The sequence below is a fragment of the Ursus maritimus genome, unplaced genomic scaffold, assembly GCF_017311325.1.
Source record: "Ursus maritimus isolate PB19 unplaced genomic scaffold, ASM1731132v1 scaffold_17, whole genome shotgun sequence".
In the NCBI taxonomy this organism is placed as follows: Eukaryota; Metazoa; Chordata; class Mammalia; order Carnivora; family Ursidae; genus Ursus; species Ursus maritimus.
In genome coordinates, this window is record NW_024424119.1 from 24,861,063 (window position 1) to 24,879,787 (window position 18,725).

Below are 18,725 nucleotides of genomic sequence, written 5' to 3' on the forward strand. Positions count from 1 at the left end.
GTCACTGGAGGCTGAGCTAGGTGTTTGTGCCCTTGAATTCCATAGTCAGAACCTCTTCAACTAGATTGTCTTCTAGGCTCTCCTCATCTAAGCTCGTTTCTAATGTTCTATGGTTCTAACCTCTCATCCATAATTCACATTTTGTCACTCTTGTTTCAGCCAAACAGAAATAAACTTAGAATTAACAAGTAATGGGGTAAACAGTTAGTCATCCCATTCTTTTCTCAACAGTAGTCACAAGCCCTAGCAAATTGGTGGTGTTTTTGTTGTTGTCATTGTAATGGTGAATCTTGAATGAATCTTTTATTATCCAGTCTGAAAACTGCCTGCCTGCCTTTATTGTCTCAAACGTGACTGGCTACTTTCTTTCCTTAGGCTTGTCTTCTATCTGTCTCAGACTGAGTTTCTTCTCCTAGATGGTTGTGCCAACTGATAATTTAACCACTTTTCTCATCATTCCTGCTTTTCCTTTTTTAGAGGCATCTTCTGAAATCTGACTTTCTAGCCCTCAACTCCTCTTCCCTTCCTGTTGGATATCCTACTTTCTTTTCTCCTTTCTCTCCTTTCATGGAAGATTTGATACCAATGAGCCAGAACTAGATGAAGGTTACTCCTGTCCCCACTGTGGAGTCTCATTTTGTCTCTACCAACTCAGGATTTGAACTTTGGGATCTACCTGCTTTCTCCTTAAACTCAAAGAGGGAGGTGTGAATTAAGTTGTGCAGAGCCTGGGCTCCATGTATATCTTGGGATTGGTGGGCTTAGAGAGAATAGCCTGCTGCAACCAAATGAGTTGCTGGAAAAACCTGTTAGACCTTTAGTAAATTAAAAAATAATCAGTAATATCTAGAATTAAATTTAATAAGCATTGTAAGATTCAATAAGAAAATATTAGAACTTTATGAAGAGTTACAAAATAATATTTTTTTAATAAATGGAGAGGCTGTGCTGGTTGGTTGGGTATGATTAGAGGGGCAAATGGCATGGGAGAGACTGATTTTACTTATCATTGCCTAAACTGATGAACGTAGTAGATTAGCCTACTCAGAGATTGGATCATCTCAACACTGGTAGAAATACCAACACCGCCCTAATCAGGCAGCTATCTAGGCCCCTGAAAAAGTCCCTGCACAAAAAGCATAAACCAAATACCAGCTCTAAATCCTAGATGCAGCTAAATTATCTGAGCCATGCATATTCCACTTCTTTGGATAACCTAAGCTATAATGGTTAGCTGAAGCTCTTGTATCACAAGGTTGTAAATAAGCCACTAACTATTCAAAACAAGGCACAGCAAAAGATCCTATCAGTTCCTTTTCAACTTTCCCCATCTTTATTCATGTAATCCTAGTAATCACTAGAATGAAACAATGTGAAAGAAATGCACTAGTTTGGTAGAACATACTAGAAGGTGCATAGCTGGATCATAAACCTAGCCCAAGGAAGACTCATATGTATTGCTAGCAAAGTTAGCTATACAGACACGATCATAATAATGCATAAAAGAGTTGTTTCCCAGGGATACACCAACAACTCTCTATCTTCCTCACAGGGATATATAGTATGTCACTAAGTGGGGGACTAATAGTGCAAAAACGTCAACTCCATCCCACTTAATCTGTATAATCTCTCAAATCGTGGGGTAAAAGTAATTAAACATCCCAGTTTCACCTTTCCTATAATGTGTGCTGATCCCTGAACTTCCTCATAATTCTCTATTTTTGTACTGCCCAATATGTAGACTTTGGCTCCTTAGGTATTTTCTATAAGAAATTTACTCATGTTATGACTTTATGATGTTTAGCAATTTTTGGCCAGAGGAAGAACAGAGATTACTGGAAGAACCATTAAAGTCCCTGCCTTATCATTGCCTTATCATCTCTTTAGCTATTTTTTAAAAGTCTATGATCTAAACAACAGGTGTTGGCAAGGATATGGAGAAAAAGGAATCCTTGTACACTGTTGGTAGGAATGCAAACTGGTCTAGTCACTCTAGAAAACGGTATGGAGGTTCCTCAAAGTTAAAAACAGAACTACCCTGGGGCATCTAGGTGGCTCAGTCAGTTAAGTGTCCAACTCTTTTTTTTTTTAATTTTATTTAATTTTATTTTTTTAATAATTTTTATTTTGTTATATTAGTCACCATACAGTACATCCCCAGTTTTTGATGCAATGTTCCATGATTCATTATTTGCATATAACACACAGTGCACCATGCAATATGTGCCCTCCTTAATACCCATCACTGGCCTATCCTAATCCCCCATCCCCCTCCCCTCTGAAGCTCTCAGTTTGTTTCCCGGAGTCCACAGTCTCTCATGGTTCATTCCCCCTCCTGCTTACCCCCCCCCTTCATTCTTCCCTTCCTTCTCCTACCGATCTTCCTATTTAAGTGTCCAACACTTGATCTCGGCTCAGGTTTTGATCTCAGGGTCATGAGGTCAAGCCCCACATTAGGCTCTCCGCTGGATATGGAACCTACTTTGAAAAGGGGGGAGGGGAACGCCTGGGTGGCTCAGTTGGTTGAGCAACTGCCTTCGGTTCAGGTCATGATCCTGGAGTCCCAGGATCAAGTCCTGTATTGGTCTCCCTGCTCAGCAGGGAGTCTGCTTCTCACTCTCACCCTCCCCTCTCTCATGCTCGCTCTCTCAAATAAATAAATAAAATCTTTAATAAATAAATAAGGGGGGGGGCATAGAACTATCCTACAATCCAGCAATTGCAGTGCTAGCTATTAACCCAAAGAATACAAAAACACCAGTCCAAAGGAATACATGCACCCCTGTGTTTATAGCAGCATTTTTTACAATAGCCAAGATATGGAAGTAGCCCAAGTGTCCATCAATTGATGAACAAATAAAGAAGATGTGGTATACATATACAATGGAATATTACTCAGCCATAAAAAACAATGAAATCTTGGCCATTTGTAATGACATGGATGGAACCAGACATACTAAGCAAAATAAGTCAGAGATAGACAAATACCATATGATTTCACTCATATGTGGAATTTAAGAAACAAAAATGAGCAAAGGGGAAAAGAGAGAGAAACCAAGCAACAGACTCTTAAATACAGAGAACAAACTGATGGTTACCAGAGGGGAGGTGGGTGGGGGGATGGGTAAAATTGGTGAGGGGGATTAAGGAGGGCACTTGGTGTGATGAGCATTGGGTGATTTATGGAATTGTTTAATCACTGTATTGTATACCTGAAATGAATATAACACTGCATATTAACTAACTGGAATTAAAATAAAAACTATTTAAAAAGTCTATCATCTTATTCTCCTGAGAAATGCAATGTAGTTTCCCAGACCTGACTGTTTCTCTCATGGGAGGTAGCTCTGCCTTTCAATCTTGAGGAAACTGGACAAAACAGAGTATTCTGAAGTTTACCTAGAAGAGAAAATAAACAAGAAGAGCCAAGAAAACTTTTAAAAAGAAGACTTGCTATCCTGTATTAAAAATTACATGATCTAGGGGTACCGGGGGGGCCCAGTTGGTTAAGCATCTGACTCTTGATATCGGCTCAGGTCATGATCTCAGGGTTGTGAGATCAAGCCCTGCATCGGGCTCCATGCTAGGTGTAGGCCCTGCTTAAGATCCTCCCCTCTACCCCCGTCTCTTTAAAAAAAAAAAAAAAGTGGAGAGGGGGAGGTAAGATAGCCAAGGAGTAGGGGACCCTAAGTCTTGTCCTTCAAATACAGCTAGATAGTTATCAAATCATTCTGAACACCTGATAAATCAATCAGAGATCTGAGAAAAGAAATGCTGCAAGTCTACTAGTAGAAAAGAGACCACCTTTTGGAAGGTAGGAATTCCAGAGATGAATCAGGGGTGATATAGCTGAAGATATGGCAGAGAGGAGGAAGTCTGCTTACAGAGGCTACTGCAAAGTATTATAAACAACGGAGTCAAAATTGGAACTCTTAGAAGTCTGCTACAGTGAGGGATGTCCTGGCTTAAAGGTGCTTAGGTGGCAAAGCAGGGCAGTATCCCAGGTGTGCCAGCATGGTCTCAGGATCCCCAGGGTCAGAAGAAGAATGGGGGATGCCTGAGTGGGGCAGAGTTCCCAACATAGGAGTGGGAAGCCAGCTGAACAGCAAGCCTAGGTGCTGGCTTTCTGCTCTATGTTGCCATAAACTCTGAACTGCTGCATGGTCATGCAAACACTTCCCTGGGAGGGGTCCAGCAAAAGGCAGAAGGTAGTGAGACCCTCCTTTCTTCCCTGGGAGGAACATCCCAGGTCTGTGGCATAGGAATCCATAAAATTTGGAGTTTTGAAATTCAGTCGCATCAAATCAAACTAGATTTTAAACCAAAGATTGCAATAAGAGATGAAGAAGGACACTATATCATAATAAAAGGATCTATCCAACAAGAAGCTCTAACAATTGTAAATATTTATGCCCCTAACTTGAGAGCAACCAAATATATAAACCAATTAATAACAAAATTAAAGAAACTCATTGATGGGGCACCTGGGTGGCTCAGTCATTAGGCGTCTGCCTTTGGCTCAGGACCTGATCCTGGTGTTCTGGGATCAAGCCCCACATCAGGCTCCTCTGCTGGGAGCCTGCCTCTTCCTCTCCCACTCCCCCTGCTTGTGTTCCCTCTCTCGCTGGCTGTCTATCTCTGTCAAATAAATAAATAAATAAAATCTTTGAAAAAAAGAAAGAAAAAAGAAACTCATTGATAATAATACAATAATAGTAGGGGACTTTCATAGCACTCACAGCAATGGACAGATCATCTAAGTGGAAGATCAACAAAGAAACAAGGGCTTTGAATGACACACTGAACCAGATGGACTTAACAGATATATTCAAAGCATTTCATCCTAAAGCAGCAGAATACACATTCTTCTCAAGTGACGTGGAACATTTTCCAGAATAGATCACATACTAGGTCACAAATCAGGTCTCAACCAGTACAAAAAGATTGAGGTCATACCATGCATATTTTCAGACCAAAATGCTATAAAACTTGAAGTCAACCACAAGAAAAAATTTGGAAGGATCACAAATACGTGGAGGTTAAAGAACATCCTACTAAAGAATGAATGGGTCAACCAGGAAATTAAGAATTTTAAAAATACATGGAGGGGCGCCTGGGTGGCACAGCAGTTGGGCATCTGCCTTTGGCTCAGGGCGTGATCCCGGCGTTATGGGATCGAGCCCCACATCAGGCTCCTCTGCTATGAGCCTGCTTCTTCCTCTCCCACTCCCCCTGCTTGTGTTCCCTCTCTCGCTGGCTGTCTCTATCTCTGTCAAATAAATAAATAAAATCTTAAAAAAAAAAAAATACATGGAAGCTTGGGGTGCCTGGTGGCTCAGTTAGTTAAGTATCTGCCTTCAGCTCAGGTCATGATCTCAGGGTCCTAGTATCAAGCCCCACATCAGGCTCCTTGCTCAGTGGGGAGTCTGCTTCTCCCTTTCCCTTGCCTGCTGCTCCCCCCACTTGTGTTCTCTCTCTCTTTGTCAAATAAATAAATAAAATCTTTTTTAAAAGTTAAAAAAATTAAAATGCATGGAAGCAAATGAAAATGAAAATACAGCTATTCAAAACCTTTGGGATGCAGCAAAGGCCCTCCTAAAAGGGAAGTATATATCAATACAGGCCTTCCTCAAGAAATAAAGTCTCAAATACACAACCTAACCTTACCCCTAAAGGAGCTGGAGAAAGAACAGCAAATAAAGCCTAAATCCAGCAGGAGAGTAGAAATAATAAAGATTAGGGCAGAAATCAATGATATAGAAATAAAGAGAACAGAAGAGATCAATGAAACTAGGAGTTGGTTCTTTGAAAGAATTAATAAAATTGATAAACCCCTTGCCAGACTTATCAAACAGAAAAGAGAAGGGACCCAAATAAATAAAACCATGAATGAAAGAGGAGAGATCACAACCAACACTGAAGAAATACAAACAATTATAAGAACATATTATGAGCAACTGTATGCCAACAAATTAGGCAATCTGGAAGAAATGGACGCATTCCTAGAGACATATAAACTACCAAAACTGAAACAGGAGGAAGTAAAAAACCTGGACACACCCATAACCAGCAAAGAAATTGAATCAGTAATCAAAAAATCTCCCAACAAACAGAGTCCAGGGCCATATTCCCAGGGCTTCACAGAGGAATTCTACCAAACAGTTGAAGAAGAAATAATACCTATTTTTCTGAAAATATTCCAGGTGGGGGGGTAATCAGAAGGGGGAATGAAGCATGAGAGACTATGGACTCTGAAAAACAAACTGAGGGCTTCAGAGGGGAGGAGGGTGGGGGAATGGGATAGGCTGGTGGTGGGTAGTAAGGAGGGCACATATTGCATGGTGCACTGGGTGTTATACGCAACTAATGAATCATCGAACTTTACATCAAAGACCAGGGATGTACTGTATGGTGAATAACATAATATAATAAAAATATTATTATTAAAAAAAAGAATTTAAAAGCTTTAACAAAATAAAAAAAAGAAAGAAAGAAAATAGAAATGGAAAGAAAACTTCCAAACTCATTCTATGAAGCCAGCATTACCTTGATCCCAAAACCAGACAAAGGCCCCCACAAAAAGGAGAATTACAGACCAATATCCCTGATAAACATGGATGCAAAAATTCTTACCAAGATACTAACTAATAGGATCCAACAGTACATTAAAAGGATTATTCACCATGACCAAGCAGGATTTGTTCCTGGGCTACCAGGATGGTTCAACATTTGCAAATTAATCAATGTGATATACATATTAATAAAAGAAAGGACAAGAACCATATGATCTTGTGAATAGATGCAGAAAAGGCATTTGACAAAATACAGCATCCTTTCTTGATAAAAACTCTCCATTGTGCAAGAATAGAGGGAACATACCTCAACATCATAAAAGCCATATACAAAAGACCCACAGCAAATATCATTCTCAATGGAGAAAAACTGAGAGCTTTCCCCCCAATATCAGGAACATGACAGGGATGTCCACCTTCCCCACTGTTTTTCAACAAGTACGGGAAGTCATAGCCTCAGAAATCAGACAATAAAAAGAAAAGGCATCCAGCTGGGCAAAGAAGAGGTCAAATTTTCATGCTTCGCAGATGACATGATATTCTATGTAGAAAACCCAAAAGACACCACCAAAAAATTGCTAGAACTGATAAGAAATTCGGCAAAGTCACAGGATATCAAATCAATGCACAGAAGTCAGTTGCATTTCTATACACTTAACAATGAGACAGAAGAAAGTGAAATCAAGGAATCGATCCCACTTACAATTGCACCAAAAACCATAAGATACCTAGGAATACACCTAACCAAAGAGGTAAAGGATCTGTACTCTGAAAACTATAGAACACTTATGAAAGAAATTGAGGAAGATACAAAGAAATGGAAAAACTCATGGATGGGAAGAACAAATATCGTTAAAATGTCTATGCTACCCAAAGCAATCTCTACATTCAGTGCAATGCCTATCAAAATACTATCAGCATTTTTCACAGAGCTGGAACAAACAATCCTAAAATTTGTTTGGAACAAGAAAAGACCCCAAATAGCCAAAGGAATGTTGAAGGGAAAACCAAAGCTGGGGGCATCACAATTCCAGACTTCAAGGTCTATTACAAAGCTGTAATCATCAAGACAGTATGGTACTGGCACAAAAACATACACATAGATCAATGGAATAGAATGGAGAACGCAGAAATGGACCCTCAACACTATGGTCAACTAATCTTCAACAAAGCAAGAAAGAATATCCAATGGAAAAGAGATTGTCTCTTCAACAAATGGTGTTGGGAAAATTGGACAGCCACACGCAGAAGAATGAATTTCCTTACACCATACACAAAAACAGACTCAAACTGGATGAAAGACCTAAATGTGAGACAGGAATCCATCTAAATCCTAGAGGAGAACACAGGCAGCAAGCTCTCTGACCTCAGCCACAGCAACTTCTTGATAGACATATCTCCAAAGGCAAGGGGAAAAAAGCAAAAACGAACCCTTGGATCATCAGGATAAAAAACTTTTGCACAACAAAGGAAAGAGTCAACAAAACTAAAGGGCAGCCTGTGGGATGGGAGAAGATATTTGCAAATGACTTGTCAGATAAAGGGCTAATGCAAAATCTATAAAGAATTTACCAAACTCAACACCCCAAAAATTAAAAAAATCTAGTTAAGAAATGGGCAGAAGACATGAACAGACATTTCTCCAAAGAAGACATACAGATGGCCAATAGACATATGAAAAAATGCTCAACGTCAGTTGGCATCAGGGAAATACAGATCAAAACCACAATGAGATACCACCTCACACTGGTCAGAATGGCTAAAATTAACAACTCAGGAAACAAAGGATATTGGCGAGGATGTGGAGAAAGAGGAACCCTCTTACACTGTTGGTGGGAATGCAAGCTGGTGCAGCCACTCTGGAAAACAGTATGAAGTTTCCTCAAAAAGTTAAAAATAAACTAACCTCCAACCCTCCAACCCAGCAATTGCACTACTAGATATTTATCCAAAGAATTTAAATATTGTGACCCGAAAGGGCACCTGCACCCCAATGTTTATAGCAACAGTGTCCACAATAGCCAAAATATGTAAAGAGCCCAGGTGTCCATTGACAGATGAATGGATAAAGAAGATGTGGTATATACATACAATGGAATATTATGCAGCCATCAAAAAATGAAATCTTGCCATTTGCAATGACGTGGATGGAATTAGAGGGTATTATGCCAAGTGAAATTAGTCAATCAGAGAAAGACAATTATCATGTGATCTCACTGATATGTGAATTTAAGAAACAAAACAGAGGATCATAGGGGAAGAGAGGAAAAAATACAGTAAGATGAAACCAGAGAGGGAGACAAACTGTAAGAGACTCTTAATCAGGAAACAAACTGAGGGTTGCTGGAGGGGAGGAGGTGAAGGGATGGGGTCATTGGGTGATGGACATTAAGGAGGGCATATGATGTAATGAGCACTGGGTATTATATAAAACTGATGAATCATAGGCCTATACCTCTGAAACCAATAATACATTATATGTTCATTAAATGAATTTAAATTTTAAAAGTTTTAAAAAATAGAAATACATAAAAAAAGATTTTTCATAACACAATAATGGGCTCACTATTTGTAATAGTTCATAACACCTATGTGCTTTGATGTGATGGTTTTGTCATGTTTATAGTTATCAGGCTCACTCCTACTAAACTGCAGGTCCTTTGAAGTCAGGGACTGTGTCTTACTCATCTTTTTATCCCCCCACAGGATCAAATACATTGGCCTCTGTACAATAGATGACTAATAATGATTTATGGATTTAAATTTCATTAAGCCAGTTTAGGAAAAGCTGCTTTGGAAAGAACCTCAAGTACTTTAAAATAAGGTGCTGGGATTGACTAATTGGAGAGGGCTGGATTTCTGTGTTTAGCAGTAATGTTGGTACAGCTATCCTGTTGTCTGTGGAGACATAATCTAGAATTACTAGAGACATTCATGGCACAAAACTCCTCAAAAGTTTCTTGTCCTATTGCCTCCAGAAAGCTTTAACACTTGCGGATTTCCATTTTTATTGTATTTCTTGATTCTTGGAATAGAGACAAAAATCCCATTTGTAGACATAATCCTCCTCAGTGAGAAAGCTGAAGATCTAGTGAAGTCTTTACTAGCAGCCGGCATCCCAGGCTGATCTATAGAGGGTTATCCTTCTCAACATTTCTCTCCTCTTTGCAGAACAAGTGAGATATCTGCAAGCCAACAGCAGAGAACTCAACTCTAAATTTGGATATCCTGTGAGTATCAGGCCTCTAGTTACTTCAGAAGGGGGCTGGTGTTCTCCTCTAATATTCCCCTTTGTGAGTGGGGCAGGAATTCATTGTAGATGTAGATCCTACAACGTAGGTTCTGCTTTCTTTCAAGCTCCTATACAATGACGGCTGGTATAGTGGGGGCTCAGAAACCAAAATTAATTCTAGTGACCTAGCTCAGGAGGGAATATATCTCAGATTTTGAGTTTCATATATAACTTCCAGAAAAGAGATACTGTAGCTTTTTCTTGCACAAATGAAGTCATAGTTGAACAGTTTTTTTTTCCACTTCGACGTCTGTGACAATACATACAGATCTAACAGTGGCATGGTTTTCCACTGTTTTCAATATACCTTAATTTATTTTATCAGTCTCCTATTGATGAACATTTAAAATGTGTCCATTCAGGGGTGCCTGGGTGGCTCAGTCAGTTAAACGTCCGACTTTTGGTTTTGGCTGAGGTCATGATCTTGGGGTCGTGAGATCATCTCCACATCAGGGCCGAGTCTGCTTGAGATTTTCTCTCTCCCTCTCTTTCTGCCCCTCCCCTGGCTCACACACGCACATTCTCTCTCTTTCTAAAATAAATAAATAAACCTTAATAAAATAAAACAAAATGAAATAAAATGTTTCCATTCATATCCAGATGCCCCCTCCAAAAAATAGTCTCCAGTGTTTTGCTGTGATAAATGGTTCTGAATGAACACCATTAATCATGAATTTTGTCACATTTGTGTGAATATATCTTTTCTAAAAGATAATTTTGTTTTAGAGAGAGAGAAAAAGTGCAAGAGTGGGAGGAGGGGGCGGGGGGAAGGGAGAAGACTCCCTGCTGAGTGGAGAGCCCAATGCAGGGTTCTATCTCAGGCCCCCAAAGTCATGACCTGAGCAGAAACCAAGATTTGGACACTTAACAGACTGAGCTACCCAGGTGCCACTTGTGTGAATATATGAGAATTTCCTAGAAGTGAATTGGCTGGATCAAAGGGAAAACACATTAAAAATTGTGATGCATATTGCCAGACTTCCCTCTAAAAAGATTATATCTGTTTATATTTCTACCTACAGTAGAGACTGCTCATTTTTCCATACTGCTGCCAGACTAGGTATTATCAATCTTTTTCATCTTTGCCAGGCTCTAGAATGAAAAACGATATTTTGTTATTTATCTTTCCTTAATTTCAAGTGAGTTCAATAATCTTTTCATGTTAATTAACCTTCTGTATTTCTTTGTATGGAAACTACTTTTTTGCCCATTTTCTATTAGATTGTTCATTTTCACTTATTTATTAATAACTCATAAAAAGATGTATATTTAAAATTCATACTCCAGGGGCGCCTGGGTGGCTCAGTCATTGAGCATCTGCCTTCGGCTCAGGGCATGATCCTGGGGTTCTGGGATCAAGCCCCACGTCAGGCTCTTCCACTGGGAGCCTTCTTCTTCCTCTCCCACTCCCCCTGCTTGTGTTCCCTCTCTCGCTGGCTGTCTCTCTCTCTGTCAAATGAGTGAATAAAATCTTTAAAAAAAAAAAATTCATACTCCAGCACCCATCCTTCCCCACCTCTGCTCCCTATAGGGAATTACTCTTGTTACTTTCTTGTGTATTCATCAGTGCTTCTTTGTGTAATTAGAGCAAAGCCACTTTCTTAAACTGTTCTGAACCTTAACAATATGTCCTGGAGATGTTTTCATAATAGCTTTTTCCTTTTCTTTTTTCACCTGCATAGTATTTTCTATGTAGATTTAGCATCGTTTATGTGACCAGTTTTTTTTTTCAATTTTATAGTATTTTTTATTATATTATGTTAGTCACCATACAGTACATCCCTAGTTTTTGATGTAAAGTTCCATGATTCATTACTTGCATACAACACCAAATGCACCATGCAATACGTGCCCTCCTCAACACCCATCACTAGCCCATCCCATTCCCCCATCCCCCTCCCCTCTGAAGCCCTCAGTTTGTTTCCCAGAGTCCATAGTCTCTTATGGTTCCTTCCCCCCTTCTGTTTACCCCCCCTTTCTTCTTCCCTTTCTTCTCCTACAGATCTTCCTACTTCTTATGTTCCATAAATGAGTGAAACCATATGATACTTGTCTTTCTCTGCTTGACTTATTTCACTTAGCAGTATCTCCTCCAGTCCCGCCCATGTTGCAGCAAATGTTAAGAAATCATTCTTTTTGATGGATGAGTGATAATCCATTGTATATATGGACCACATCTTCTTAATCCAGTCACCTGTTGAAGGGCGTCTCGGCTCCTTCCACGATTTAGCTGTTGTGGACAATGCTGCTATGAACATTGGGGTGCATATGGCCCTTCTCTTCACTACGTCTGTATCTTTGGGGTAAATACCCAGTAGTGCAATTGCTGGATCATAGGGTAGCTCAATTTTTAACTTTTTAAGGGACCTCCACACTGTTTTCCAAAGTGGCTGTACCAACTTGCATTCCCACCAACAATGTAGGAGGGATCCCCTTTCTCCACATCCTCTCCAACATTTGTTGTTTCCTGCCTTGTCAATTTTTGCCATTCTAACTGGTGTAAGGTGGTATCTAAGTGTGGTTTTGATTTGAATTTCCCTGATGGCTAATGATTTTGAACACTTTTTCATATGTCTGTTAGCCATTTGTATGTCTTCATTGGAGAAGTGAGCCGCGCGTTTCCGGGTGCCGAGCGGCAGCAGCCACCTGCTGGGGACGGGGCGGACACACAGAGGAGCACCCGCGAGAGGCGGACTGAGGACCGGTGAGGCCGTGAGCAGCGCCACCAGGCATCTCCGAACACCGGAATTCCACGGTGGCGTCACGCGGATCCAGACTGAGACCGGGAACTCCCGGAGCGCCTGGAGGCAGCTGGCGGCTGGCGGGCCACCTGCACGGGGAGCGGGCGGACTCCTGATCGGCACCCTGAAAGCAGACAGACTAGAGACCCTGAAGCCGGGTGCTGCGCGCCACCAGGCTTCTCACGAAGAACTCGGAATCGAGGTGTGCTCACCGGGCATAGACTGAGCCGGGAGACCCGAGGCGCGCAGGGCGCCGGTGGCTGGCGGTTAGAAACACAAAGGACGAGGCGGGGTGGCCGGTGGCTGGCGGCATTGAACGACAAAGGACAGAAGCGCGCCGGCCCTGGAAGTGAGGGCAGAGTTACCGCCCGAGTTGGTATTGCGCACATCCCGGAGACGCCCGCAGGGTTGAGCAGCACCAACAGTAGCTGAACAGAGTTAAAGTGGCCAGAACATCAGTGGAGAATGGCCGCAATCCCTCTGTTCTGCGACAATGCAGCCTCTGCTGCTCTGACCCTCCAGAAGGCATAGCCGGCCGCCAGAAAACCGCCAGAGAACAAAAGCCTGGAAATAGCCGGCTCAGAGGTGCTTCCATCCCCATCCCCTCTGGGCAGGACACAGAGACTCTAACCAAACAGGGTTGCCTGAGTATCGGCGCGGACAGGCCCCTCCCCAGAACACAGAAGGCAGGCTGAAAAATCAAAAACCACAGCTGGAGCGCCTGGGTGGGCAGATCGATTAGCCTGTCTTCGGCTTAGGGCGTGATCCCGAGCGTTCCCGGAAAGGAGTCCCTCATCGGCAACCTCCGCTGGGAGCCTGCTTCTTCCTCTGCTCACTCCTGCTTCTGTTTCGTTCTTGCTGACTGTCTGTCTCCCTCTCTAGATAAGTAAATAAATAAAATCTTTAAGAAAAGAAGCCCACATCTCTAAGATCCCTATAAAACAAGAGGCACGACCTGGGACCCAGTCAATAATTTTGGGCTCTGGAAACCCCATCAACCTCTCTTCATCAGAATGACAAGAGGAGCCCCCAAGCAAGAAAAGACAGTGAGTCAGTGGCCTCTGCTACAGAAGTAACGAGATATGGATGTAACCAAATTATCAAGAAATGGAATTCAGAGTAACAATGGTCAAGATAATGAGTAGACTTGAAAAAAGTATTCAGGAAAAATATTACTGAGAATATACAATCCCTAAGAGGGAAATGAGAGCGATTTGACAGAAATTAAAAATTCTATGAGCCAAATGCAGGCAAAACTAGAGGCTCTGACGACCAGAGTCCCAGAGACGGAGGAAAGGGTTAGTGAATTGGAGGATGGGTTAATAGAGGAAAAAATAAAAAAATAGAAAGATGAATCTTAAAAAATCACGCCCACGAATGGTACTATTTGCAGTGGCCTGGCGCTCAAGCGATCCAATGTTAGAATCATCGGCATCCCGAGGGGAGTGGAGAAAAACAGAGGTCTAGAAGAGATATTTGAACAAATTGTAGCTGAAAACTTCCCTAATCTAGCAAGAAACAAAAATTCGTGTCCAAGAGGCAGAGGACCCCTTCCAAGCTCAACCATGACAGACCTACACCACGTCACGTCATAGTGCAACTGCGCAAATATGAGATCCAAGGATACAGTATTGACGGCCAGGGCAAGAAAGAAATTTCTCGATACCAAGGCAAAGGCATCAGGGGTATCCAGACCTGTCTACACAGACCTGGAATAGAGAGAAAGGGTTGGGGAGCATTTTTAAAGCTCTTTCAGAGAAAAACATGCAGCCAAGGATCCTTTAGCCATCCCTTAGGCTGTCATTCAGAATTGATGGAGAAATAAAGACATTTCAGAATCGGCAGTCACTAGCCAATTTCGTAACCACGAAACCAGCCCCACAGGAGGTATTACGGGGGTTCTATAAAGTAAGGCCCCAAAGTGATACAAACAGAAAGTCACAGCCAATACAAACAAAGACTTTACTGACAACATGGCAGAATTAAAAGCATATCTCTCAGTACTCAGCCTGAACATTAATGGTTTAAATTCTGGTTTCAAGCCACAGAGGTTGCAAGGTGGATAAAAGAAATGACCCATCCATTTGCTGTCTACAAGAGACTCATTTCGAACCCAAAAGATGCATTCAGACTGAGAGTAAGGGGATGGGTGATACCATCTTTCACGCAAATGGACCTCAAAGAAAGCTGGGGTAGCAATTCTCATATCAAAATAAATTGGATTTTTAAACTACAGACTATAGTTAGAGATGCAGAAGGAGCTATATTATTCTTAAAGGAAGTATTCAACAAGTGGATATGACAATTATAAATATATATGCCCCCAACAGGGGAGCAGCAAGATACACAAGCCAACTCTTAACCAGAATAAAAGAGACATATAGATAAAAATACATTAATAGTAGGGACCTCGACACTCCACTATCAGAAAGACAGAACACCCTAAGCAGAAAATCAACAAGAATCAAAGGCTTTTGGAATCCAATACTGACGCAGAGTGGACCTCTTAGATATAATAGAACACTACACCCCAGAACAACAGAATACTCATTCTATTCAATGCCCATGGAACATTTCTCCAAGAAGAGACCATAGTTACTGGGCACAAAACAGAGTCTCAACCCGATACCAAAAGACTGAAATTATCCCTGCATATTCTCAGACCACAGCTGTTGAAATTGGAATCAATCCACAAGGAAAAATTTGGAAGAAACTCAAACACTTTGGAGACTAAGAACCATCCTGCTCAAGGAATACTCGATAAACTCAGGAAATTACAAAAATCAATATTAAACAATTTATGGAGACCAACATAGAATGAAAAATACAACATGGTCCAAAACCTATGGGATACTGCAAAAGGCAGTCTAGGGAAAATACATAGCCATCAAGCCTTCACCAAAGAATAGAAAAAATCTAAAATGCAGTTTTTATATTCTCACCTCAAGAAGCGATCTGGAACAGCAACGAGGACAGGCTCAACCACGCACAGAGGAAGCAGTTGATCAAAGATCAAAGTGAGAATCAATCATTAGCAAAACCAGGAGATACGTTGAACAGATCAACAGAACTAGAAGCTGACAGTTCTTGAAAGAATAATAAGATTGAAGCCACTGGCCAAGACTTATCAAAAGAATAGAGAAAGGACCAGATTATTAAAATTATGAATGAAAGGGGAGAGGTCACACCAACACCAATGAAATATGGAAGGATCATTAGAAATTTTATCAACAGCTTATCATGTAATTAAACATAACGCTTGGAAAGAAATGGAATCCTTCCTGGAAACCTATAAACTACCAAGATTGAAACAGAGAAGAAATTGATTTTTAAACAGATCCATTAATTATGAAGAGAATTGAAGTCAGTGATAAACAACCCCAAATACAAGAGATCCAGGCGGACTTCTTGGAGAATTCTACCAAACATTCAAAATAAACAAAAGCTATTTCAAAAAATAGAAACAGAAGGAAAGCTACCAAACTCATTCTATGAGGCCAGTATATACCTTGATCCCAAAACCAGGCAAAGACCCCCACAAAAGGAGAATTACAGACCGATATCCCTGAATGAATATGGAGCTAGCCAAAATTCTCAACAAGATACTAGCTAATAGATCCAACAGTACATTAAAAGGATTATCCACATGACCAAGTGGGATTCATCCTGGGACTGCAAGTGGTTCAATATTGCAAATCAATCAGCGTGATACATCATATCAACAAGAAAAGACTCAAAAGAACCATATGATCCTCTCAATCGATGCAGAAAAGCATTTGACAAAATACAGCATCCTTTCTGATTAAAACCCTTCAGAGTGTAGGAATAGAAGGTACATTTCTCAACTCATAAAAGCCATCTATGAAAAGCCTACAGCAAATATTATTCTCAATGGGGAAAAGCTGGAAGCCTTTCCCTTAAGATCAGGAACACGACAAGGATGCCCACTCCGCCACTATTATTCAACATAGTACTAGGAGTCCTTGCAACAGCAATCAGACAACAAAAAGGATCAAAGGTATCAAATCGCAAAGAAGAAGTCAAAATGTCTCTCTTCGCAGACTGACATGATACTCTATATGGAAAACCCAAAAGAAGCCCTCCCAAACTATAGAAGTTATAGAGCAATTCAGTAACGTGAGCGGATACAAAATCAATGCTCAGAAATCAGTTGCATTTCTGTACACAATAACGAGAACGAAGAAAGAGAAATCAAGGGAATCCATCCCATTTACAATAGCACAAAACCATAACGTACCTTGGAATTAACTTAACCAGAGCGTAAGGACCTTTATTCTAGAAACTATAAATCACTCTTAAAAGACATTGAGGAAGACATAAAAGATGGAAAGATATTCCATGCTCATGGATCGGAAGAATTAACATAGTTAAAATGTCCATGCTACCCAGAGCAATCTACACTTTCAATGCTATCCCGATCAAAATACCGAACGCTTTTTCAAAGAACTGGAACAAATAGTCCTTAAATTTGTATGGAACCAGAAAAGACCCGAATCTCCAAGGAACTGTTGAAAAGGAAAAACAAAGCTGGGGGCATCACAATGCGGATTTCGAGCTGTACTACAAAGCTGTGATCACAAAGACAGCATGGTACTGGCACAAAAACAGACACATAGACCAATGGAACAGAATAGAGAGCCCAGAAATGGACCCTCAGCTCTTTGGGCAACTAATTTTGATAAAGCAGGAAAAAACATCCGTGGAAAAGACAGTCTCTTCAATAAATGGTGCTGGGAAAATTGGACAGCTACATGCAAAAGAATGAAACTTGACCACTTCTCACCATACACAAAAATAAACTCCAAATGGATGAAAGACCTCGATGTGAGACAGGAATCCATCAAAATTCTAGAGGAGAACATAGGCAGCAACCTCTCGACATCAGCCAAAGCAACTTTTTCATGACACATCCCCAAAGGCAAGAGAAACAAAAGATAAAATGAACTTTATGGGACTTCATCAAGATAAAAGTTTCTGCACATCCAAGGAAACAGTCAGAAAAACTAAGAGGCAGCCCACGGAATGGGAGAATATATTTGCAAATGACACTACAGATAAAGGACTGGTATCCAAGATCTACAAAGAACTTCTCAAACTCAATACACGAGAAACAAATAAAAAATCAAAAAATGGGCAGAAGATATGAACAGACTTTTCCAATGAAGACATACAAATGGCTAACAGACACATGAAAAATGTTCAAAATCATTAGCCATCAAGGAAATTCAAATCAAAACCACACTGAGATACCACCTTACGCCAGTTAGAATGGCAAAATAGACAAGGCAAGAAACAACAATTGTTGGAAGGATGTGGAGAAAGGGATCCCTCCTACATTGTTGGTGGGAATGCAAGTTGGTACACCACTCTGGAAAACGTGTGGAGGTCCCTTAAAAGTTAAAAACAGAGCTACCCTATGATCCAGCATTGCACTACTGGGTTTCAAAGATACAGATGTAGTGAAGAGAAGGGCCATATGCACCCCAATGTTCATAGCAGCAATGTCCACAATAGCTAAATCGTGGAAGAGCCAGATGCCCTGCAACAGATGACTGGATTAAGATGTGGTCCATATATACAATGGAATATTACTCAGCAATCAGAAAGAATGAGTTCTCTAACATTTGCTACAACATGGACGGACTGGAGGAGATATGCTAGTGAAATAAGTCAAGCAGAGAAGACAACTATCATATGATTTCTCTCATCTATGGAACATAAGAACTAGAATGATCAGTAGGGGAAGAAAGGGATAAGAAAGGGGGTAATCAGAAGGGGAAGAAACATAGAGACTACAGGACTATGGAAACAAACTGAGGGCTACAGAGGGGAGGGTGGGGGGAATGGGATGACGGTGATGGGTAGTAAGGAGGGCACTATTGCATGGTGCATGGGTGTTATACACAACTAATGAATCTCGAGCCTTACATCAAAACCGGGATGTACTGTATGGTGACTAACATAATATAATAAAAAATCATTATTAATAAAAAAAAAAGTTATAGAGCAATTCAGTAATGTGGCGGATACAAAAATCAGTGCTTCAGAAGCCAGTTGCATTCTATACACAAACAATGAAACTGAGGAGAGAAATTAGGG

The 18,725-nt window shown here is 40.8% G+C and overlaps 1 protein-coding gene across 1 annotated transcript in view; it reads left to right on the plus strand.

The window, feature by feature from the left end:
* LOC121103146 (phospholipid-transporting ATPase FetA-like) overlaps positions 1–18,725 on the plus strand; it is a 41,779-nt gene that overhangs the window by 10,551 nt on the left and 12,503 nt on the right. The window contains exon 2 of the mRNA XM_040632327.1: positions 9,744–9,802. Coding sequence (XP_040488261.1) covers positions 9,744–9,802 — 59 coding nt within the window. The remainder of the gene's footprint in view (positions 1–9,743; positions 9,803–18,725) is intronic.